The sequence below is a fragment of the Diceros bicornis genome, chromosome X (assembly GCF_020826845.1).
Source record: "Diceros bicornis minor isolate mBicDic1 chromosome X, mDicBic1.mat.cur, whole genome shotgun sequence".
Taxonomy (NCBI): Eukaryota; Metazoa; Chordata; class Mammalia; order Perissodactyla; family Rhinocerotidae; genus Diceros; species Diceros bicornis.
This window is the reverse complement of record NC_080781.1, coordinates 64665746-64690920: the sequence shown is the minus strand read 5'-3', so window position 1 is coordinate 64690920 and position 25175 is coordinate 64665746. Positions and strand designations below refer to the sequence as shown.

Genomic DNA, 25175 nt, shown 5'->3' with positions numbered 1-25175 from the left:
CCCCAAATACTAAAAATAACCTTCCTCCTAGTGCTCTGCCAAAACAAGCATAAATTATTATCATGACAGGGAACGGTGCGGGGGATATGCATGTGTTAATGTGAACCATTAAAATTAAAAAATAAAATAGAAGCTCAGTAGCAGTCAAAAGCTTTTTAAAAAAAATCAGTGCCAGATTTAAAAAGAGAAAAAAAAAGAAAGAAATCTGCACAGCTAATTCCTAATGAAACTAGAATTATTAAATTCAACTATGCATAGTCCACAGATCCCAAAGAGATGAGCTTGGGCTCTCCCAATTCTTAACTATTTATCTCAAATTAGATCCAGAAAAGGTAAAAAGAGAAGTGAATCTAATCTTTCAGACTGTAGATAGGCTCTTTACATTATGCAGAATGTGGACCAAATGCAAATTAAGATGTTTAGTTTCCAAGATAAGAGGTTTGATCTCTCAAACCAGAGTAACAGAACCTCACTCAGAATCTGGACTAGAAACTCAAGGAGCTACAAACTACCCAGAGGGAATTGGGGTAATAAATCTCACTGGGCAAGGGGAGGATTTACACTCAGGACCTACCTGATGAAAAGCCCCAAAGAACCTGAAAATGCTTGTTTTTCCCAAATGAACCACCATTCCATTTAGCAACTTTAAAAAAAATATATAGCCTTGGCTAAATACACTCATCTCATATCTGTACAACTACTAGAAAAATAACAATATAAACACTTCAAAACACCTTTCCCTGTACAAATTTTTTTTTTTTTTGGTGAGGAAGATTAGCCCTGAGCTAACCTCCTTGCCAATCCTCCTCTTTTTCCTGAGGAAGATTGGCCCTGAGCTAACATCTGTAACCATCTTCCTCTACTTTATATGTGGGATGCCTGCCACAGCACGGCTTGATGAGCAGTGCATAGGTCCGCACCCAGGGCTGAACCTGCGAACCCCGGACCACCGAAGTGGAGTGTGCAAACTTAACTACTATGCCCCTGGGCCGGCCCCCATAGAGTAAAATTTATAATAGGGTTTGACTCTTCATTTTTAAGCACTTACTATATAAGCCAGGTACAGTGCCAGGCTCTGGTGATATAAAGATAAAAAATAAAAAACAAAGCAGAACAAACAAACAAAAAAGAAAACAAGTGACAGGTTCTTGTTCTTGATGCCCTTCATGGCCTCATGGAAGATACATACACACAAACTCATAATTTCAATAATGTATAAAGTACTAAGGGACTGTAGACAAAATAGCAGCTGTGTCAGAGAGGGAGGCAGTGTTCAAGAACTTCACTGAAATTGTTCTCATCAAGTCAACAGTGATATGCTAACTGTCAAATCCAGTGGGCATTTTTCAGACTTGACCTTAGAAGCTCTGTTTTATATTTGCAACGGACATTCACTTTTTCTTCCTTGAAACTCTAATCCCGTGGCTTCTACAGTACCACTTTCCACTCTTTCCCGGTACCGCACCTTTATCTATTAGTTCATTTCACAGATAGTTACTGATACTGATTAAGATATTATCTTAAGCACTAGGGATATAAGATAGATGTGGTTCCTGCCCTCATGAAGCTTACGGCAATCACTCATTAGATTTAGGCCACTAAGTCTACCTGTGCCCATTTTTCTTTCTATACTCTTAGCCCAACTCTACATGACACCAACTACAATAGCTTATATAGAATAAATATGAGGGAAGTTAGCACTGAAGTTAGCACCATATCCTTCATGGTAAGGTTTTGTTTTGTTTCTCCTGGCACCACAAAGTTGCCTTGAAAATACATTATGGAAACTCCAGGGCTGAAAGCAAGCCTACTTTTCTGTGTCTCCTTTTTCTTTTAATAAATAAAAATCTTTATTTTCCCAAATGATATTTTGTTAAATGTGAACTTGGTTGTAGCCTTAATATTTTCTGGTGCATATTTGTTTACTGGCATATTATACTATCTCACTCACCACAAGTACAGGATTTTTGGTGAGATGCTGCCTTATACCAGATTGCTATATCACTAGCTTCTAGCTCAATACAGTATGTAAGAGAAGAGGGCTAGTTAAGTTATGGACATCATACATTTATTCTCTATCAAATTTAAGCAGAAATTGAATTCTTGCACAACAAAGCAGTATTCTCATAGAAATGAAATGCCAAATTACAATTACCACTGGGCAATCTCTCTCTACTTCAGCCACAGCATTTTTAAAAACAAAGCGGAAATCCAATTTAGATATTTTTTTCAGAAACATACATAATGACATTTAACTCTTCTGCCTTTTTCAGTCACATATGAACAGATTTTACTTAAACAAGATCACATACTTACATGAATGAAAACTTGTCCATAACATATGGTCAAGTGAAAGAAGAAAATTGTAGAACAGAATGTAAATATATGATTTAACTTGTCAAAAAAGAAAAAGTATATGGTACATATAGAAAAAGGTCCAGAATGCTTCACATCAAACCTGACACTGGCTACTCTAGAGAATGGGATGGGAAGAGGGAAAGGACAGAGAGATTTTTCTTTTTCACTTTATACAATTCTATATGGTTTGATTTTTCTAAGTGAGCATGTAAATTTTTATGATGGAAAATTCTGGTTTAAGTTATATACTTGAATTTTATTTTATTTTTTATTATTATTATTTTTTAGAACATTCTTTTTTTTTTTTATAATTTTACTTATTTATTTTTTTCCCCCAAAGCCCCAGTAGATAGTTGTATGTCATAGTTGCACATCCTTCTAGTTGCTGTATGTGGGACGCGGCCTCAGCATGGCCGGACAAATGGTGCGTCGGTGCGCGCCCGGGATCCGAACCCGGGCTGCCAGCAGCGGAGCGCGCGCACTTAACCGCTAAGCCATGGGGCCGGCCCTATACTTGAATTTTAAAGAAATAATTTGATTGGCAAAGATTTTTAAGCACTGATAATTCCCAGTGTTGGAGAGGGTTGTAGGAAAACAGGCATTCTCCCTCATTGTTATTTTTACTATAAACAGATACAATCTTTTGGAACACAGTTTCAGAACGTCTATCAAAATTTCCTACGCAAATATTCCCACAAGCATGCAATAATATCAATGAAATACAAAAAGAGGGAAAAGCTGCTTGCAAACCAGCATTATAGAAATACTTTAAATGCCCAACAGGGGAATGGTTAAATAAATTACGATATATATATCTATGCTATGGAATACATTAAAAAGAATGATATGTACTAACAACAAGACAGGATCAATAAGATGTCAATTCTCCCCAAATTGATCTATAGGCTTAACTCAATTCCTATCAAAATCCTGATAAGACTTTTTTGTAGATATAGATAAGATTCCTCTAAAATTTATATGGAAAGGCAAAAGAATAAGAAAACAACTTAGAAAAAGAATAAAGTGAGGGGAATCACTCTACCTAATAAGATTTACCATATAGCTATGTAACCACAGAGGTGTGCAAAGGGACAGATACATAGATCCATGGAACAAAATAAACCCAGAAGTAGACCCACACAATCAACTGATTTTTGACAAAGGTGCTCAAAGCAATTCAACGGAGTAAGGATAGTCTTCTCAACAAATGACAATGGAAGAACTGGACATCCACAGGCAAAAAAAAAGAACCTGAATATGAACCTCATACCGTATACAAAAATTAACTCAAAATGGATCATAGATTTAAATGTAAAACACTAAAACTATAAACTTTTAAAAGAAAATATAAGAGAAAACCTTTGTGACCTTGGGTTAAACAAAGACTTCTTAGAGATATAGCAGAAGCACAATCCATAAAAGAAAAAACTGATAAATTGAACTCCATCAAAATTGAATATTTCTGTTCTTCCAAAGACATAGTCAAGAGACTGAAAAGACAAGATACATACTGAGATAAAATCTTAGTAAATCATATATCTAATAAAGGACGTGTACACCTAGAATAATATAAAGAATCCTCAAAACTCATTAATAATAAGAAAACAACACAACTGAAACTGGGGTAAAGACATAAACAGACACTTCACTGAAGGAAACATACAGATGGCAAATAAGCACATGAAAAGATGTTTAACATCAACAGCTATTAGACAAATGCAAAGTAAAACAACGAGACAGAACAACAGCTAAAATTTAAAAAAATAGGATAATACTAAATACTGAAGAGAAACTGGATCATTCACACACTGCTAGCGGAATTGTAAAATGGTACAGGCACTCTGGAAAAAGAGTATTGTAGTTTCTTATAAAACTAAACATACGTTTACCATCATACTCTTGGGCATTTATCCCAGAGCAATGAAAATTTATATTCACACAAAACCCTGTACAGAAATGTTCACAGCAGCTTTATTCATCATAGCAAAATACTGAAAACCTGAATGTCCTTCAATGAGTGAATGGTTGAACAAACTCTGGTACAATGGAACACTACTCAACAAATAGAAAAAGGGAATTATTGATACATACAACAATTTGGATGGATCTCAAGAGAATTATGCTCAATGGAAAAAGTCAATCTCATAAATATTGTATTATTCTTTATATAACACATTCAAATGTCAAAACTACAGAGATAGAGAACAGATAAGTGGTTGCCAGGGAACAAGGACAGTGCTAGGTGCATGTGGCAGGGGATATGTATACAAAGAGGGAGCATCAGGGAGTTAGTTCTGTGGTGATAGAACAGTTCTAAATCTCGATTGTGGTTGCGGTTACATGATGGCACAAAATTGCATAAAACTATACACACACACACACACACATGAATATAGACATTTTTTAAAAGGTGCAAACTGAATAAGGTCTGTAATCTAGTTAACGGTAATGTAGCAACATCAATTTCCTGGTTTTGATACTGAACTACAGCTATGTAAGATGTCATAACTGGAGGAAGCTGCTGAAGGGTATACAGGACTCTCTGTATTATTTTTGTAATTTCTTGAGTCTAATTATTTCAAAACACAAGTTTAAAAAAGAGGATCAGGATATATTCATGATCAAAGACAGCAAATTACAGAATAACTATAAAAATGGCAATTTTTGTAAAAAAAACAAAAATTTTTTAAAACTATGCATAATTATTAAACATATTTTGTACAAGTACAGAAAAAAGTATGGAAGGATATACACTAAACTGTTACTTCTGGGGAATGAAACTATGGGAGATGGGGTGGGAGGGTAAGCAGAAGCTTTAATTTTTAATTTTATATATTTCTATTTGACGTTTTGACCTTTCTATAAGAAGTATGAATTTTTTTTTTATTTTTTAAAAAAGAGATCTATCTGACAGGAATGTGAATGACAGGTTAGAAAGAGGTAAGTCTAGAGGTTGGGACATTGGCCAGGTGACTATTTATTGTAATAATCTAGGCAAAATATGAGGGCTTGAGTGATATATTGGAAGTTGGGGATTTATTCAAGGGAAAGAATCAAAAATAACTCTGAGGTTTCTGGATGTAGCTACTGGGTGATGCTAGCGCCCCATTAAACCCAGAATAGAAATAGTAAAGGAGTGAGTGGAGTAAAGGACAGAGGAAGAAAGTTGGAATAGAGAAGAATAGAAAACATTCCATTTGAGGCATGTTTGAAGTTCCACTGGGACATCTAAGAGAAAATGTTCACAAGGTGGTTGGGGATATAGATCTTTGCCCAGAATAGAGTTGAGAGTCATCAGGAAAGAGGTGAGAGTTGAAGTTATAGGAACAGGCAGAAAAACATTCAGTAAAGGAGACTGAAAAGGAACAGTCTAAGAGGTAGGAGCAAAATAAGAGCTGCAAGTTATGAAGCCAATCATAATACAGTTTCAAGGAAGAAATGGTCAGTGATGTCAAATACTGGGATGAGGTCAAGATAAGGACTGAAAAGTGCCCACTATATCTGGCAATTACGTGATCCTATTCACTTGGTTATGGTGGGCAGGGTAGAAGCCAGATTAAAGCTAAGTGAGGCATAAATGGCAGGTAAAGAATAGGAGAGAGATGTTACATACTCATAAAGAAATTCTGATCCATGCCACAACATGGAAGAACCTTGAAAACATTATACTAACTGAAATAAGCCAGATACAAAAGGACAAATATTCTATGTATTGTATGATCCCACTTATATGAGGTACCTAGAAAAGGCAAATTCATAGACAGAAAGTAGAGCAGAGGTTACCAGGGGCTGGGAGAGCGAGGTTAGTGTTTAATGGGTAGAGTTGCTGTTTGGAATGATGAAAAAGTTCTGGAAATGGATAGTGATCAAGTGATGGTTGCACAATGTTGTGACTGTACTTAATGCCACTGAATTGCACACTTAAAAATGGTTAAAAAGGCAAATTTTTATGTTGTGTATATTTTACTACAATAAAAACATACAAACAAAAAAGTCTGGCTGTGAAGAGAAAGAGAAAGGGGGGCCGGCCAGGTGGCGCAAGCGGTTAAGAGCACGCGCTCCGATGTGGCGGCCTGGGGTTTGCCGGTTCGGATCCCGGGCGCGCACTGACGCACCTCTTGTCAAGCCACACTGTGGCGGCGTCGCACTGACGCACCTCTTGTCAAGCCACACTGTGGCGGCGTCCCATATAAAGTGGAGGAAGATGGGCATGGACGTTAGCCCAGGGCCAGCCTTCCTCAGCAAAAAGAGGAGGATTGGCAGATGTTAGCTCAGGGCCGATCTTCCTCACAAAAAAAAAAAAAGGGAGAAAGAGAAAGGGTGTCAACAGAGGCTGAAGCAGGATCGAGGGAGATTTTATTCTCTTCAACGATGTAAGAGACTTAACCTTTATGTAGGAATATTTATATCTTGGCCCCAATCTAAGAAGAGTCATTGACAGGAAAAAAAAGAACCTTATTATTTATTGATGGCCAAACTTACAGAGTAGTCTCATAGGACAGACTTAGAACCTAGTATACAGAAATACTTTAAGCATTATATTAACCAATGAACAATACTGAATCATCTATTCATATTCTTCAAACTGACTGAAACCTTTAGAGTTAATAACCAGTTGGGGGGAAAAAAACCACATGTACAATCGCAGCAAAATTTTTAAATCACCTAGGAATAAACTCAACAACAAAAAAATAGATGCTCAATAGCAACAAAAACTATAAAATATATAGGAATAAATTAAACAAAAGATGCCTAGAAATTATATGAAGAAAACTAGAAGCCTTTATCGAAGGACATAAAAGAAAATGTAAGTAAAGAAAGAAACATAAGCACCTAGATAGAGAAATGTAATATTATGATATACACTCCTCCAAATTAATCCATAAATTAAATAAGATTTAACACTGCTTATTTATTTATTTGGGGACAAGTTAGACTCGAGCAAAAATGATTCTAGAGTTTATTTAGAATAACTGAGTGAAGACAGCCAAGGAATTTATAAAGTCTGAGTGATGACCACAGTGATACTATCTGGTGATAATAGAGCAGAGATTAGACAAATAGAGAAATAAAACATAATAGAAAGCCCCTAAAGAGGTTAAAGAATATATAAGAATTTAGTACATGATAAGCATAGCATTTCAATTATTAGAAAAGGATAGACTATTGGGCCGACCCCGTGGCTTAGCGGTTAAGTGCGCACGCTCCGCTGCTGGCGGCCCGGGTTCGGATCCCGGGCGCGCACCGACGCACCGCTTCTCCAGCCATGCTGAGGCTGCGTCCCACATGTAGCAACTAGAAGGATGTGCAACTATGACATACAACTATCTACTGGGGCTTTGGGGGAAAAAATAAATAAATAAAATTATAAAAAAAAAAGTTAAAAAAAAAAAAGAAAAGGATAGACTATTGCATAAATAGAACTTGGACACTTTGGCTAATCATTTGGACGATAAAATAAGTTATTTACCATATACCTTAGATTCTATTTTTAAAAATTGATAAACATTCAAATATTTAAAATATTATAGGTATTAGAAGAAATTATAGTAGGATATCTTGGGGGTAGGGAGGGTCTTTTAAAGAATTATACCAAAGATAGAAATCATGAAGGAAAAGATTGGTAAATAGAACTACATAAAAATGAAGTTTCTCTATGTCAGAAAACACCATAAACTAAATCAAAAGACCTTCTGGGCATAATGGACTAACTGCTATTGAACTAGTTTTCCCACTGTAACCAGAAAACTGGAAAAAACCTATGAACCAACTGTTTTCAAACACTAACCAACTCCAGTTGGAAATAAAGGAAGTGAGCCCTACAACTGTCCTTGTCTTTCTGCTGAACCCAAGCAAAGCACCGCAGTCTCACTAAACTATAGAGACAGGCATTGGAGTCAGAGGAGGCTAAGACAGCTGGAAATTGCAGGGCAGAACTGCAGCAAAAATTTTTAAATCAGAAGAGGGAGCTCCTCAGAAAAATACCTTAAGATCTGCAGAGAGGCTCTGTTGAGTCTCTGGCTGAATACTAAGCTGCACATGCATACGACAAGACTCCAGAAAGGGTCCCATGTAAGCACAACAACTATCACAGCTCACACAGGGTTGGGAGTTACTCAAACGAAAGTGGGAAAAAACCTCCTTTCCAGGAGATTTTTTTTTTTGTAAATTTATTTTTACATCTAATCTAGACTGTAGGGTCCCACTGAGTATTCTAAAACTTCAGGCTCTTAGGTTTTATGACATGTGATCTACCTATCCTAGGTCCACCCTGAAGATGGCTTCTTAGAGTTAATTTTTGGTTTGAAGAGCACTAGAGGAGGAACTTGCTAGGAAATTCTTGGGGAAAAGAGATCTTATCATGAATAACTCAGCATCACCTATTGGTAGAGACTATGCAGTTCATTTCAAATATAATCAAACATTAAGTATTAAGGCCTCCGCCAACTACTTATGATCTTGTGGCTTTGTTAAGACTGGCAAAAAGTTTGTGTTGTGTTTTTCTGAAGGGATTTCTTTATCTGTATGACTTGCTCCTCTCACTGACATGGAATGTTGTGTGCCTTTTGAAACAATTGCAAATAGCTCCAATCCCAAGTTTTGGGTTTCCCTGATTATTAGTGTTCTTTTCAAATGTTATTTGAATGTGAACAGAGGCTCTGAGATTGATTCAGTACCTATGTGATAGTTGGAAGGCATAAGGGCTTGAACTCTATTGTCACCACCACGTAAGTACAAGACTTGAGTCCTGTGATGGACTGCATCCTTCCGGGTGCAGTCTCATATGGAGTGTTACTTATCTTCCACTGGTTGCCTAATGACCCTAACCTTAGTGCTAAGCATTCTGGCTATATACAATATAGCTCATGGGCTCCATATGTGATAATACAGGATAAGTCAATGAAGGTATATAAAATGCTATGGAAATATGCTTACACACAGTGTGATATTATGTTTGAAGGATCTGAATGGAAAGAGTCAAAATGACGTTAACTAGAGATACTAATTTTGGTTAGTAAAATTTTTTGAAACAAAAATTTTAAAGTACGGAATATATTCCACATGGACTTTGTTACTATTAAGTAAAAACAGGCAGGTTCATATCTGGCCAAACCAACAAAGTTTTAAACAAAAGTTATTTTGTGTGTAGTATCTAATAGTAGGCAACAACTCATATGTGCCTTCAACTCCACGACAGACATCCTTTTAGTACAAAAGATGACAGACACACTTCACATCACATGACACCACAAACCCTTACAGCCTGATTCAGAAGTTTCTTATACTCTTATCCACTGGTTAAGGACAGGGGGATGTCAGCCTTCTAGGCTGTCCACTGCTGCTACCAAATTATTTACTTTCCCTTGAGAAAAAAAAATCCCTCCTACTTTGAGGCTTGTTCTCTACTATGCCAGAGGTTGAAAACCAGCTGTCTTGGAGCCAGATTTGGCCTGCAGATACATGTTTTTACGTGGCTTGCAGAGTTAAAAAAATTTTTTTTAACTATTTGCAAATATGTAAAAATTGGGAAATGTCACACACAAAAAGTTCATATTTTCAGCTTCTCTTGAAAAATTAAGATACCTAGGGGCTAGCCCGGAGTCGCACACTCCCCTTTGGCAGCCTGCGGTTTGCAGGTTCGGATCCTGGGCATGGACCTACACCACTCATCAAGCCGTGCCATGGCAGCGACCCACATACAAAATAGAGGAAGACTGGCACAGATGTTAGCTCAGGGCCAACCTTTAAAGAGGATTGGCAACAGATGTTAGCTCAGAGCCAATCTTACTCACCAAAAAAAAAAAAAAATTAAGATACCTAGCAAGACTGGATACTCATTTCCTTAGGACAACAATCAGATGAAATAAAGTACATACTGCTTTCAATGGAATATGTACTCTTCCAGTTTACTACAATCCAGACCTGGCACACTTCACTCATTTACATTACCTGCCTGGCCCCTGTAGGCCACTGGAGTTTGAGATCTCTGCTCTTCACCTTTACTCACTATCATTAACCCATTCATATTCTCCAAGGACTTACACACCTGGCACAATCTTCCTCTTGGCTCCAAATGCCTCCCCACCATGGTGGGTTACTCTAATGTTCACATGAACTACCCATCCAAAATCTTTGCAAAATCTTCATGCCAATGGTTTGTACCTCCACTCCACCCAAACACATCCATGCCTATATCCAGCATATTGTCTTTACTGAAAACTGCTTCACCTCTGAAAGTTTCAATTCCAATATCCTACTTTCTTATCACAGCCTTGGATCTATCCAGTTTTTTCATTCTCTCTCTCTGATCTCAAGGAAACTTACAGGCCCATTAATTCTGGTCTCCCAACCTATCAAGCCTCTCCCTGGCTTTAGTTTCTTCCCTAATCAGCCCCCATGCTTTGAAAACTAAGGCAATGTGTAGCAGTATACTAAAGTAAGCTATAGGATTATTGTGGTATATCTCCCTTTATCAGCAATTTTACTTGAAGATGGAGGTGGGGGGAGATATAAAATAATTTGGTAAGAAATTTAAAACATGTTAAAGTACAAACAGATAAGCCTAATGCAAAGTTTGCATAAATTTTAAAGATAAAACACAAACTGCCAAAGAAATGTCAAACTTTTGTGCAGCTGTTTTGGGATACTCCCCTAAACTGGAGACTATGTAGTCACAATCTTCTGCTATAAAGGGTCCTTTGGTGACAAAGTTTGAGGAGCTCAAACTTCAACCTTTTTTTTTCTCGCTAACACCTTCAATCTCCGACCTTTCCAACATATCAAGAAAACAAAATCCCAATCCTGAATCGATTCTATCATCTGCCTTCTCAGTTCCCTAACTTGGTTTGATGAGCACTGACAAAGAAAATTACACAACTGTGCCAATGGATGCTGCTATAAAAGTTAATGGTCTCCAACTTCAGCTTGACCCTCAAAGGCAGCTCAACAGTTGTGAAACGTCCTTAGTAAGTTTCTTTTCAGATTTCCTACAACAGATAATTCAAACCCTTATCTACATTCCTCTTCAAATTCCCTCTCCTACCACTTCACCCACTCTCAGCAAAAGACCCTGTTTCCTACTTTACAGAGAAAATAAGAAGTGACCAGGCAGAAACTTTCTCAATGTCTATTTTCCCACCTCCATAGGGACCACATCTCATATCCTTAATTTTCTTCTCTTTCACCTATACAAAGGTCCCCTCCATCCAACTGTCCTCATCACCTTCAACATGTTGGTTACAGTCTTCCTTCTTCCCTTCACAGGCAAGTTTCAGTCCCCACTTTCTTACTTCCCATTCATTCATATCCTCTGCAGTCGGGCTTTTGATTCTACCACTTCACTGAAAGAAGCTCTTCTAATGACCATTCTCTTTGGTCTTCTCTGTGGCACTTGACCTACTGGCCACTTTCCTCTTCTCTTGGTTTCCAGGATATTATTCTCTTCTGGTTTTCCTTTCATTCTAGCCACTCCTCAGAAGTCCCCATCTGATCCCTTAAAGGTTGGAATTCGTCAAGTCTATTCTCATCCTACATTCTCTCCTAACTAAACAGTAGTTCCTAACTTTTTTGGGTCACATACAACTTTGATAATCTGCTAAAGCTATGGTCTTTCTACCCAGAAAAACATACAACCATATTTTATATACAGCATCAGGGGCTTCAAGGAATGTACCCTACTCCCTATTTAAGCTCATCTACTAATATTCCTATATGATGATGATTTGAAAAAATATCCATATTTACAGTACAGACTTCTCTTCTGAGCTTTGGACCTGTATATAGCTAACTATCTACTAAAAGCCATCACTCGGATATCCTACCCCAGCACAACACACCCCAAATTGAACTCTACCACTTTTTCTCCAAAACCACTCTTCCTATATTAGTCAATGGCACCATCAGTTGCCCAAGTCAGAATTCTGGATGTCATCTGATTTATCCATCCTTCCAAAAATGAAAATTTATGTTTTTTTAATTACAAAAGTATTGTGTGCTCAATTAAAAATAATTCAAACACCTAAGTACAAACAAGTACAAATGAAAATTATCCTTTAGTAATTCTACTCTATGGCAACAATTGAGCTAAACAGGGACTGATCTCTTTCGATGAGGTATGTGCTCTCCAGTTCATCAGTCCCAATTGAGCCCATTTCACTCATTTATGTTACCCGTCTGGCCTCTATAGGATCTGAATTTGCAACCTCTTCTGTATATACTGTTGAGTAATCTAGTTTTCAACAATATATCTCGGATATATTTTGAATCAGCATATACAAATAAACCTGTTTGCTAGCTAATCTACCATTTTGATAGCTAAACAGTATTCCATCACATAGATGCACCATAATTTATATAACCAATTTCCTACTGTTGGATATTGAGAATGCTCCCATGTTTCTGTGATTACAATGTTGCAATTACAAACGTGTACATTTGTACATATGCCTTTGCAAACTTGTGTGGAGTAGTTCCTAGAGGTGAAATTGCTTAGTCAAAGGGAATGAACGCTCACAGTCCTCTAAAAAGTATGTACCAATTCGTGTTTTCACTAAGAGCCTATGAGTACTTGGCATTATCTTTAATTCTGTGTGTCCTTTACCCATACCCCAACTTCCAACCATTTATGAAAATATCAATTCTACTTCCTCAGCATCTCTACAATCTGTCCCTATCTTTCTATTCTTATTGCTACTTGCCTTAGTTCAAGTCCTCAGTATTTTTAACTTAGACTGTTGTCAATAGTTTCTTTACCGGTCTCCATATCTCATTCCTCTCCTATCTATTCTTCAGATAGCTTCCAGAATGATCTTACTAAAATATCTGAAATGGCCCTCTCTCCTGTTAAAGGCTTAGTGTTACATACTAGGCCTTTCATGATTTGGCCCCATCTACCTTTAAAAACTCATCTCTTAGCACCAAAACCACCTCCCACTCTGCACTCTAGCCAAACTCGACTATTTGCACTTCCCTATTCAAGGCATTCTCATCTACTTTTGCGTTTGTGCTCTCTGCCTGGAACTTCTTCCCCACCCTTCTCCAGTTGACTATTTGCTTGGCACAGTAGGTGCTCAATAAAGAATTAACTATTATAATCATCATCCTTCAAAATTCAGCTCAAAAGTCACCTCCTCGAGGGCCGGCCCCGTGGCTTAGCGGTTAAGTGTGCGCGCTCCGCTACTGGCGGCCCGAGTTCGGATCCTGGGTGCACGCTGACACACCGCTTCTCCAGCCATGCTGAGGCCGCGTCCCACATACAGCAACTAGAAGGATGTGCAACTATGACACATAACTACCTACTGGGGCTTTGGGGAAAAAAAAAAAAAGGAGGATTGGCAATAGATGTTAGCTCAGAGCTGCTCTTCCTCAGCAAAGAGGAGGATTAGCATGGATGTTAGCTCAGGGCTGATCTTCCTCACAAAAAAGAAAAAAAGTCACCTCCTCTAGGAAGAGTTTCCTACCTTCCATACCAGTAGAAAACTTGGAAAACATACAAAACATGAAAATGAAGACAATTCTAACCCTACATCTCAGAAATAACCGCTATAATCACGTTGATGTGTTTCCTTCTAGTCTTTTTTCTATGTCTATGTATATATATCTTTTTTAAAAAAGCATAACTAAGATGAAATAAACAGTTTCATGTTCTGCTTTTCACTTAACATTGTGAGCATTTATGTCATTAGTTTTTAAGAAAAGAGCTTTCAATCTTTACATAATAATCCATCATACAGATGGCACAATAACTAACCATTCCCTTTATATTAACCATTCACATTATTTCTCATTAATGTAAATAACATTATCATGAACACATTTGTCTACATCTCTGCTTAGGACAGATTATCTTACCGTGTGCTAAGCACTTACACGCATTATTTAATCCTCACAAGAGCCCTCTGAGGAGGGTACTATTATTCCCATTTTACAGATGGGAAAGCAGAGGCTAAGTTACTTGCCCAAAGTCACATTGCTATTAAGTGGTGGGGCCCATATTCAAATTCAAGTCTACCTGACTATCAAGTCTGTTCGCTTAACCATTTTTAGGTCTCTCAATGCTGCCAGAGAGCTTTCCAGAAATGTCTTACAATTTTACACTGCCAACAGCAATTTGTGAGAGCACCTGCCTCACGTACTGAGGACTTTAATGAATACTTTCATTAAAAAAAAAAATTGAGCTCATCTAATAGGTGAAAAAATGGTACCTCTTTGTTTCAATTTGCATGTCTTTGATTACTAGATGCAACTGAATATTTATTCATGTTCATTAGCTATTTAATTTTTGTCTTCTGTGATTTGTCCAACTGTCCTCTGCTCATTTTTCAATTAGCGTCTTCTGGGTTTTTGTTATTGCCTTACATAATCTCCTCGTAAATCTGCTCTATATCTTAAGTCAGCCATCACCGGGCCAAGCAGCCTTTCTATAACACTCTTGCTTGCTTATCACTTGTTATAATCATTTTTAGACATCTGTGAGCCTACCAACATTTCTATTATCAGAATTCTGGCTGATGAGCTTCAGGTATTTTCAGGAGATAATAATGGAGAGACACCTAATGTGACCAAGACCATTTCCACTCTCTAATTTCCCATGAGCAATATGAAGAGCAAAGGGAGAAAGCAGATTCTTTTAACCCAACTCAGATGGAACGAAAATGGAAGACCCATCACCTACCATTTCCCTTAATGAAATATACAGGTTCTAGTCAAGTCTAGTTCCCCGAACTTGCCCTGTTCTTTCATTCCTCCATGATATTGAACATTCTGTTCCCTCTGCTCAGAATGCCCATTTCCTCATCTGTCTTTCTGGTTGTCTCCTCCTTTACCTCCTCCATCCAATTCTCTGTCCCTTCTATCTGGCAAACTTACAGTCACCCTACTTGGGATGCTGAATATTGCGGGAGAAAAGTCATACAATCATGTGGATTTTTAGTTGAGACCTGAGTATGCTAGGCAATTCTCTCAAATGCCCTTAGCTCCCTCTTCTATTTTGCTTAAGGAGTTATATGGGATTGTCATTTTGCTGCTTAATTCCTTCAATGTCCTCCCACTTAAAAAAGCAAACTCTTAAGTATGGCATATGGCAGACAAGGCCCTCTATGATTTGACTCCTGTCTACCTCTCTACATATAACCAGTCATTCACCAACATCGACACTTAACTGCAACCCCAACAACTTCTTTCTTAAGCCTATAATGTAATTTCAGGCCTTGGTGCCTTTACGTATTGCTGTTCTCTCTGTCTAGAATGTTTTCTCCTCCACATTCTTTACCTAGCAAACTCCATTGATCCTTTAGAACTCAGTATAAGAAAACTCTCTTCCAGAAAGCTTCCTCTAATCCCACTCTAATTTAGACATTCTGTTTCTGTGTTCCTCTGGCACTCTGTGCACGCATCTAGCATATTATTTAAGTTCTGTAATTTTTCTTTTCCGTTTCCCCAACTAAACTATAACCAATTCGGGAGCAGGGACCATAGCTAATTTGATTTTATATTTGTAGCATCTATCAGCACCAGCACACACTAGGTGCTCAATCAATGTGTACTTAACAAGTGAGTCATTCAAAACTGAACTTTATTAGCTTGTTTATGAAGCCTTCCCCAAGCCTTAGGTTGAAGGTGCTCCTTTCTCTCCTCTAGTGCACTTTGTACATTCTTCTAATATAGCCCTTGTCAAGCTACATGTTAACTCTCTCTCTCCATCAACTGGATTGTGAATTATGTCAGGACAGTGACTATGTCTTTTCCATCAGTAGATTAAGTAGCTAGTACAGAACCTGGCATATACTATTCAACCAGTTAATGTATTAAGAAAACACTCCATGCTTTGAGGAAGCTCACCATGGTCTACAGTCACACATTTCCCTGAGCTCCATCTAAGGGCCCGGGGCATAGGTGAGTTTTCACATTTCATGGAAAGCAGTGATGGCTCAAAGCCCAAAGTAATATCCATTTGATTTTTATTCTCATCTCATTTCTCTGTGCCTTCCAAAGTTTAAAAAATAAATGTGCACTGCTTTTTCATATTAAAAGTTATTAGCAAACTTTACAGAAGACACACACTAAAACATGTGCCTGCTTAAAAAAAAAAGGCAGAGCAAGTCACTTGACGGATTCTGCTGACTACCCCTGCTCAAGGCTGCTTTATGCACTTAAATTTTAATAATGCTAACTAATGTTGGATGGACAGATTGATGGAAAAGGAGAAAAAAAAGGAGAAATACCTACCATTGTACTTAACACTGTTGGCCAGAATAAGGTTGACATCATCTAGAAAGCTCTCTCGACTCTGATACTTGTGCTTGGAGATATTCTGAGATTAAAAGAATCAGGGACTTAGACACATGTACAAAGTTACTTGATTCCAAAAAGACACATTAGATCAAATCACCTACCTTACGTATAGTCTCTAAATCCATTGGACTGACAATCACTTTGTAATAATCTGGAACAAACTTCTTATTAACTGGGTGATGAAAAGGCCAAGACTAGTAAAAAGAAAGCATGAAAAGTTAAATGGAAATCATTCTTTATACCAGAGATTCTCAACCTTCACTGGATCACAAATATTCCTAAGATTTCAACGAAAGCTATGGATCCTTTTCCCAGAAAGACACATAACCACACAAAAGTTTGTATATAATTTAAGAAGTTCATGGATTCCTTTAAGGGTTCCTATGCAGTGATAGGATAAAACCCCCTGCTCTATATTCACAATTAAATTTTCTTATTCCCTAGTCCCATCCAGAAGTTTTACAGCATTACACATACACAACATATGCCTACAACACAAAAGGAAACTCAGTTCAGAATTCCTAGAGAGGATCATTACAACAAAACGATACATAGAATCAACATGGTAGCCCTGCCACAAAGTTGCAAAAGACAAAAAATGAAACAAAAGAAAACAAACAGTGGCTAATTACCAAACTGTTATTTGTCAAGAAGCACCTCTAAATCTAAAGCCTCCCATTAGCTGGCATCCCAATTTCTGTCCTGGGCTATTCAGGAGCATTCAAATACTGAATGTCAACAACAGGAAGAAAGAACCTTTCTATATCCACAGATTCCTGGCCTCTTTGATTTCAATGATAACACACTCATAAAGCAAAAAGGTCGGTTGTTAAAATTATACACCAGTTTGACCTGACAAACACCACCCCCCACCAAACTCCCCAACATACATACACATGTGCACCCTATCATCCTTTCCTTTCCCCTGTACTATCTTTACAATATTTAGCATAGAGACTACTTACATCTGGAACTGCCATCATTTTCTGGGTGACAATGTTGTCCAGAATGAAAGAAAATGCCACTTGGTCATCATCATCCAGCAAGGGGTTGATAGCTTTCTCTAAACGAGCCAATTTGTCTTCTTTCTGGCATGAAACAAAGCAAAGGAAAGGTAGAGGTTTCCCTGAGGTGTGACCACCATAGAAAATTAAGGATAATTAAAGGTTCAGTTGTCTATTGTCCTTGCCCCAAAAAGTCTAACTGAATTGTCGACTATTCAGTTCCAGGCAAAAAGTCCAGATAAGAGAAATTATATTCCAGTAAAAGGATGAAAAAGGGTGTAACAACTACTCCTTTAGGTATTCTATCTTCTATTCTTACAGATCACCAAAAATGTACATCCTTGGGCATCACTAGCTTAGCTCCCTGAACAAAAACACCTTCACCAAGTTAGGTTTTAATATCACACTGTTTTTGCTATAAAACTATTGCTGAAAACACTCAACACATTATTGCTGATTAGCGACTTTTGTGTAAGGGAATCTAACTCAATAAATTCATTTCAGACTGTATTAGGAAGAAGTTTGTGTTCCAGCTGCTCCATATGCTCACCAACACTTAGTACTATCAGTCTTTTTGTTTGTTTAAGTCTTTTTAAATTTTAGCCTTTCTGGTGGCTATGTAGTGGTATCTAATCATGGTTTAAATTTGCATTTCCCCAATGATCAATCAAGTTGAGAATCTTTTGATGTTTACTAGATACTAGTTATCCTCCTTTATGTATACTTATTATGTCTACTTCAATATTAACATCATTATCATACTTATATTTTTATAAGTTTATAAGGTGTCATATTTTTTTTTGTTAAGAAGATGGAATATAGATTATCTTTTTAAAAGTTAAGGGCCGGCCCCGTGGCTTAGCGGTTGAGTGCGCGCGCTCCACTGCTGGCGGCCCGGGTTCGGATCCCGGGCTCACACCGACGCACCGCTTCTGCGACCATGCTGAGGCCGCGTCCCACATACAGCAGCTAGAAGGATGTGCAGCTATGACATACAACTATCTACTGGGGCTTTGGGGGGAAAAAAATAAACAAATAAAATTATAAAAAAAAAAAGATTTTTTTAAAAGTTAAAATTCCTCCCTGCCAGGTTGGAGAATGGGGATAAGGGGTAAAAGGGCACATTTATATGGTGACTGACAAATAATAATGTATAACTGAAATTTCACAATGTTATAAACTATTATGACCTCAATAAAACAAAAAGTTCTTCCCTGCCAAAACACAACCTCTTAGCTCCAGCTGACTTCCTGGGAAGTCACTTTCCTTGGCCCTTTCTCAAGAGTTATGTGGGTTCTACCTCATACACTGCCGCTGGGAAAGCAAACTGGCACAGCCACTATGGAAAACAGTATGGAGGTTTCTCAAAAAATTAAAAACAGAAATACCATATGATCCAGCTATCCCACTACTGGGTATTTATCCAAAGAACTTGAAATCAACAATTCAAAGAGACTCATGCACCCCTATGTTCATTGCAGCATTATTCACAATAGCCAAGACGTGGAAGCAACCCAAGTGCCCATCAACTGATGACTGGATAAAGAAGATGTGGTACATATATACAATGGAATACTACTCAGCCATAAAAAAGACAAAATCTTCCCATTTGCAACAACATGGACGGACCTAGAGGGTCTTATGTTAAGCAAAATAAGCCATGCAGAGAAAGACAAATACTGCATGATTTCACTCATATGTGGAAGATAAACAAACACATGGACAAAGAGAACAGATTAGTGGTTACCAGAGGGGAAGGGGGTTGGGCAAAAGGGGTAAAGGGGCACATATGTATGCTGACGGATAAAAATCAGACTATTGGTGGTGAGCATGATGCAGTCTATACAGAAACTGATAAACAATAATGTACATCTGAAATTTCACAATGTTATAAACCATTATGACCTCAATAAAATAATTAAAAAAAAAAGAGTTATGTGGGTTCTAGATTTTAATCTTAGCTCTACTATTCAGTCATGATGCCCAGGGCAAGTCATTTTCTTCTACAGACCTCAGTTTTTCCATCTACAAAAGGAAGGGATTGGATTATATGATTCCTAAGGTTCCTTCCCGACTCCAACATATCAAGGATCCACTACTCCCACATTTCTCTACTCTTCCTTCTGTTACATGCCCTACTTTCTCAACTCTGCTACCTGTCACCTTCAAATTCCACTGTCTTTCTCTCATTTTAAATGTCTTACCTCTTTGAGTTTTTCATCACAGAGATCCAGCATGGATTGAGAGATCTGGGTCAATGAGTGCTTCGGCCCTAAATTACAGAGGAACAGTAAGAGATGGGACCATTAAAAAGGGGAGGCAAGAGCTTCCAACACCTCCCCAGACTTTTAACACATTTACTTAAGCACCTAAATATGTGCCAGGCACATAGCTGCTGGGTTAGACAAATATACCAGTCTTATCTTCATTTTTCAGTGCCTAACACACAGCAGATACACAATATGGCTCAATCAACTAATTTTGACTCTCTTCCTTATTTGCGTATATCTACACATGGTAGTGCTATTGATACTGCTGCCTTTAATATCTTGAAAATGACACTACAGATGGGGAATGACAATTTGTTTAAGGATGGCTGAGGAGATCAACGCATGATTTATAATCTTTCCATACTTAGCATACAAAATTTATGACTATAATTTTTGTTTACAGAACTCATGGTTTGTGATGTCCTCCCAATATACAGCTAACCCAAAGCCTTTGTCATAAAAGAATCTCCATTACACCTCAGACTATTACTTTAGTTTCCTTGAAATCCATAATAGAGCTTCAGAAAATCCTCAAACTATCTCCTACACTCTCTGCTATGGCTGCCCTAATTTAAGCTCATCATGGGGATAGTTAAAACATTTTCATCTAGACAGTAATTCTGACTACTTCCTTTCAGTATCCTTTGCTTCATTATCTTCTTCTATTCTTTTCTATAAGTGTTCCCCAGAACCTAAACCTCAGCTCTATCCTCAACTACTAATTAGTTTAGCATTCATTTATTCATTCAACAAATGTTTAATGACTGCCTGTGATATGTTCAATGATGAGAATAAAGGGAAAATAAGACACAGTTCCTACCTTAGACAGTTCTTGGTTTTGTCAAAGAGAATGACATGAAAATAAATCATTGCAAGACAGAGTATAAGTACTTGAAGTATCCATGGATGAAATGATACGATGTCTGGAAATACAGACTAAACTATAAACAAGTTCGGCCATGTGCTGGTAATTGTCGAACTGGGTGAATAGGTGCACTGAGGTTTATTCAGTCTTCTCTCTACTTCTGTAAATACCTAACAATTTCCATAATAAAGTTTTAAAAATTGAGTAAAAAAAGCGCAAATATAGGAATATACTGGTTGCTATGAAATATGGAGGGGTTGCATATGAAATATGTTGTAAGTTGTTTTACAACAACTAAATCTGCGTGCTAGGGAGGAGTAGGGAAGGCTTGCTGTGACTGACATTTGAGCAGTGTCATTAATGAAGAGTAGAAGTCCATCAGGTAGACAATAGGGTAGAAAGACATTCCAGAGGGAGGAAAAAGTGTGCAAAGACACAAACATAAGCAAATTCACTGAAACATGAAGTAGCACATTTCACAGCAGGAACCACAAGTAGTTTGGAAGAACTGGAATACAGGTATGTGTGGAGGAAAAACAGGAAATGAATGGAACTTGGAAAGGCAAGGGGGCCATATAAAAAAGGCCTAACAGGTGACAGAAAGCCACTGAAGGGCCAGCCCCAGTGGCTTAGTGGTTAAGTTTGGCACACTCCGTTTTGGTGGCCTGGGTTTGGTTCCTGGGCGTGGACCAACACCACTCATCAGTAGCCATGCTGTGGTGGCAGCTCACATACAAAAAGAGGAAGACTGGCAACAGATGTTAGCTCAGGGCAAATCTTCCTCAGCAAAAAAAGGAAGATTGGCAACAGATGTTAGCTTGGGGTGAAACTTCCTCAAAAAAAAAAAAAAAAGGAAAGCCACTGAAGATTTTAAGCTGGAGAGTAATTTTTCAAATTTTTGTTTTAGAAAAAAATACCCTGTCAATGGTGTGAAGAATTAAGGCAAGCAGCAGAGGGAAAGTTTGGAAGCAGTTGTAAGAGATCAAACAAGAGATGACAAGGGCTTCAACTAAGATAGTAGCAATGGAGACTGAAAGGAAGGGGATATGTTCCAGCAAAATTTACAAGATACAATTTATGGAACTTAGTGATCTATGGAAGAGAGGGTAGAATCAATGATGGCTAACATTTCTAGGTTGTACAACTAGATGGATGGTAATAGTATCATCATCTAAAAAGACAATCAATCAGGTAAAGAGTTGCCAGTAGGGCACTGAAAAATGGACATGTCTGGTAGGCAACTGGAAACACGAGTATGGAACTCAGAAGAGAGGTATGGGTTGGAGATAGTGATATCAATAGATATACGGTAGCTGAAGTCATAAGAATGAAAAAGGTAGGAAGTGATTAGAGAAAGCATTCCTGGAAAAGGGAGAAGAGAGTATCAAGGAGGAACAAGTGGTCGATAGTGCCAAATACACTCAAGTTCAAGAAAGACACTTCTAAGCACATGCAAAGATGCTCAACATCACAGACAAATACTGTATGATCTCACTTAAATGTGGAATGTGAAAAAAAAATCAATCTCATAGAAAAAGAGATCAGATTTGTGGTTACCAGAGGTGGAGGGTGGAGAAAGGGAGAAATGGAGGAAGCTAGTCAAAAGGTACAAACTTCTAGTTATAAGATAAGTAAGTACTGGGGATGTAATGTACAACATGATGACTATAGTTAACACTGCTGTATGGTATACATGGAAGTTGTTAAGAGAGTAAAGCCTATGAGTTCTCATCACAAAGGACAAAAAAAAATTTTTTGTATCTGTATGAGATGATGGATGCTAACTAAACTCATTATGGTAATCATTTCATAATATATGTAAGTCAAACCATTATGCTCTACACTTGAAACTTATACAGTGATCCATGTCAATTATATCTCAATACAATTGGAGGAAAAAAAAGATGCTCTACATCATTAGTCATTAGGGAAACGCAAATCAAAACCACAATAAGATGCCATTTCACATCCATCAGGATGGCTAGAATAAAAAAGATGGACAATAACAGTGTTGATAAGGATGTGGAGAAATTGGAACCCTTACACATTATTGGTGGGATTGTAAAATGGTGCAGCTGCTCTAGAAAACAGTTTGGCAGTTCTTCACCAAGTTAAACATAGAGTTACCATGTGTTACCAGCAATTCCGCACCTAGGTATATATCCAAGAGAAATGAAAACAAATGTCCACACAAAGGTTGAACACAAATGTTCACAGCAGCATTCTTTATATTAGTCAAAAAGCACAAACAACCCAGATGTCCATGAACTGATGAACAGATTTTTAAAAATGGGGTATGTCTATAAAATGGAATACTACGTGGTAATAAAAAGGGATGAAGTACTGATACATGCCATAACATGGATAATACACATTAAAATTGACCACTTTCAATGAGTGAATTGTATGGTACGTGAATTATATCTCAATAAAGCTGCTTAAATAAAAGATATTTCTGAAATGTGGCCACTTGATCCAGCAATTAGGAGGCTGCCAATACTCCTGCAGAAGGCAACTGTGGGGTTGTGACAGGTGTGAAGGGGAAGAGAACAAGTGGAGAAGAGTATACGGAGCATGGTGGTTAAGAGCACAGGCTCTGGAGGTAGCTATATCTGGATTCACACCTCTGCCACTTTTTAGCAGTGTGACCACCTGGTCAAGTCACTTAAACACCATAGGCCTGTCTGTTCATCTATAAAATGAGGATTATAATAGTACCCATTTCAGAGATTTCTTATGGTGAAATAAAGAAAATAATGCAAGTAAAGCACTTGGTGCCACTGGTAGTATTACTTTGTTGTTAGTGTCGTGGAGTCAATTCCAACTCCTAGTGACCCTGTGTACAATACAGCAGAACCCTGCCTGGTCTTTTTTGCATTGTCATCTCACCTTCCAGGGCTATATGAGACAATGCTCCACTGCTATTCACAGGGTTTTCAGGGCCAATTTTTTATGAAGTAGGTGGCCAGATCCTTCTTCCTAGTCTGGAAGCTCTGCTGAAACCTGTCCAGCACGGGTGACCCTGCTGCTATTTGAAATACTGCTGGCATAGCTTTCAGCATCACAGCAACACACAGCCACCACAGTATGACAACCGACAGACGGGTGGTGTGGCTCCCTGATCAGGAAATAAACCTGCACTGTGGTGGTGAGAGAGCCGAATCTTAACCACTAGACCACCAGGGCTGGCTGGTAGTATTACAACTACTACTATTATTAGCAGTTGGGTATGAGGAAGAAAGAAGAGTGAGCTAGAGGGGGTGTAAGGCTGTGAGAAAGTCATAACTTTTAAATTTCCAACTTTTTACTAACATCTCCACCTAAATGACCCACAGGTATCTCAAGCTCTACATATTCAAAGTCATCTCTTACTTTCCCATTCCCCTTGCAAACTGATTTTTTTTTTTTTTGGCGAGGAAGATTGGCCCTGAGCTAACATCTGTTGCCAATCTTCCTCTTTTTGCTTGAGGAAGATTGTCGCTGAGCTAAAATTTGTGCTTATCTTCCTCTATTTTGTATATGGGACACCGCCACAGCATGGCTTAATGAGCAGTATGTAGGTCCACGCCCGGGATCCAAACCCGTGAACCCCAGGCCGCCGAAGCAGAGCACAGGTATTTAACCACTACACCACTGCGCTGGCCTCATCTTCCAAAATGATTTTAGTTTAAGTATTTAGCTTTGCAACTTGAATGTCAGTTGGGCCTAACGAATTTATTCTTCCCTTGTATGTGCCTGGCACTCTGCTAGGTCCTGGGACTACAAGAGATGAATAAGAGAGAGTCTCTCTAGGAGGTCACAAAGTGGTGGGAGAATCAGATACATAAATAATTATATATAACACAGTAAGAGCTATAAAAGTTGATTTAATTGTGCTAGGGGGGCAAAGAGGATCGAAAAATGGATATTTCGGGGAATTCGAATGAGTTTTCATGAAGAGATGATATGAGTTGGTCTGGAAATATGAATGGCAATTCACCACTGAAAGAGAAGAAAGAGCATCCCAGACAGAGAGCAAAGACATGAAGAAACGGCATGGGATATTTAGTGAAATATAATGTTGAATGTGGCAGGAGTCTATAGTAGGCCTGCTTATGAAAGGTCTTAAAATCTAGGTACTACTACTGTCCCACATTTACAGATGAGAAAACTGAGAAGGCTACGAGAGGCCAAATAACTTTTCTAAGGTAACTCAAAAAGTGGCTGAGTTATGATTCGTACTCTGTTTGTACTCTTAATCTCTACACTTATATATGAATCTGTGCTCAGGATATAACTGGAAACCAGAAAACTTGATCCTTTACACGCAGAAGCTGTATTGTTTCCCCCTCTTTAAGACTCAGAAAACAGATTTCTTCCTCCTTGCCTTTCCAGCTTTTGAGCAAA

At 38.0% G+C, this 25175-nt stretch overlaps 1 protein-coding gene across 5 annotated transcripts in view; it reads right to left on the bottom strand.

The window, feature by feature from the left end:
• The window catches only part of TAF1 (TATA-box binding protein associated factor 1), a 69419-nt gene that overhangs the window by 14536 nt on the left and 29708 nt on the right, over nucleotides 1–25175 (bottom strand). For all 5 annotated transcript variants that reach the window (XM_058536148.1, XM_058536147.1, XM_058536149.1 and 2 more), the window contains exons 29-32: nucleotides 19859–19926; nucleotides 17616–17738; nucleotides 16752–16844; nucleotides 16585–16669 (exon numbers count right to left, since the gene is read on the bottom strand). In XM_058536148.1, coding sequence (XP_058392131.1) covers nucleotides 16585–16669; nucleotides 16752–16844; nucleotides 17616–17738; nucleotides 19859–19926 — 369 coding nt within the window. The remainder of the gene's footprint in view (nucleotides 1–16584; nucleotides 16670–16751; nucleotides 16845–17615; nucleotides 17739–19858; nucleotides 19927–25175) is intronic.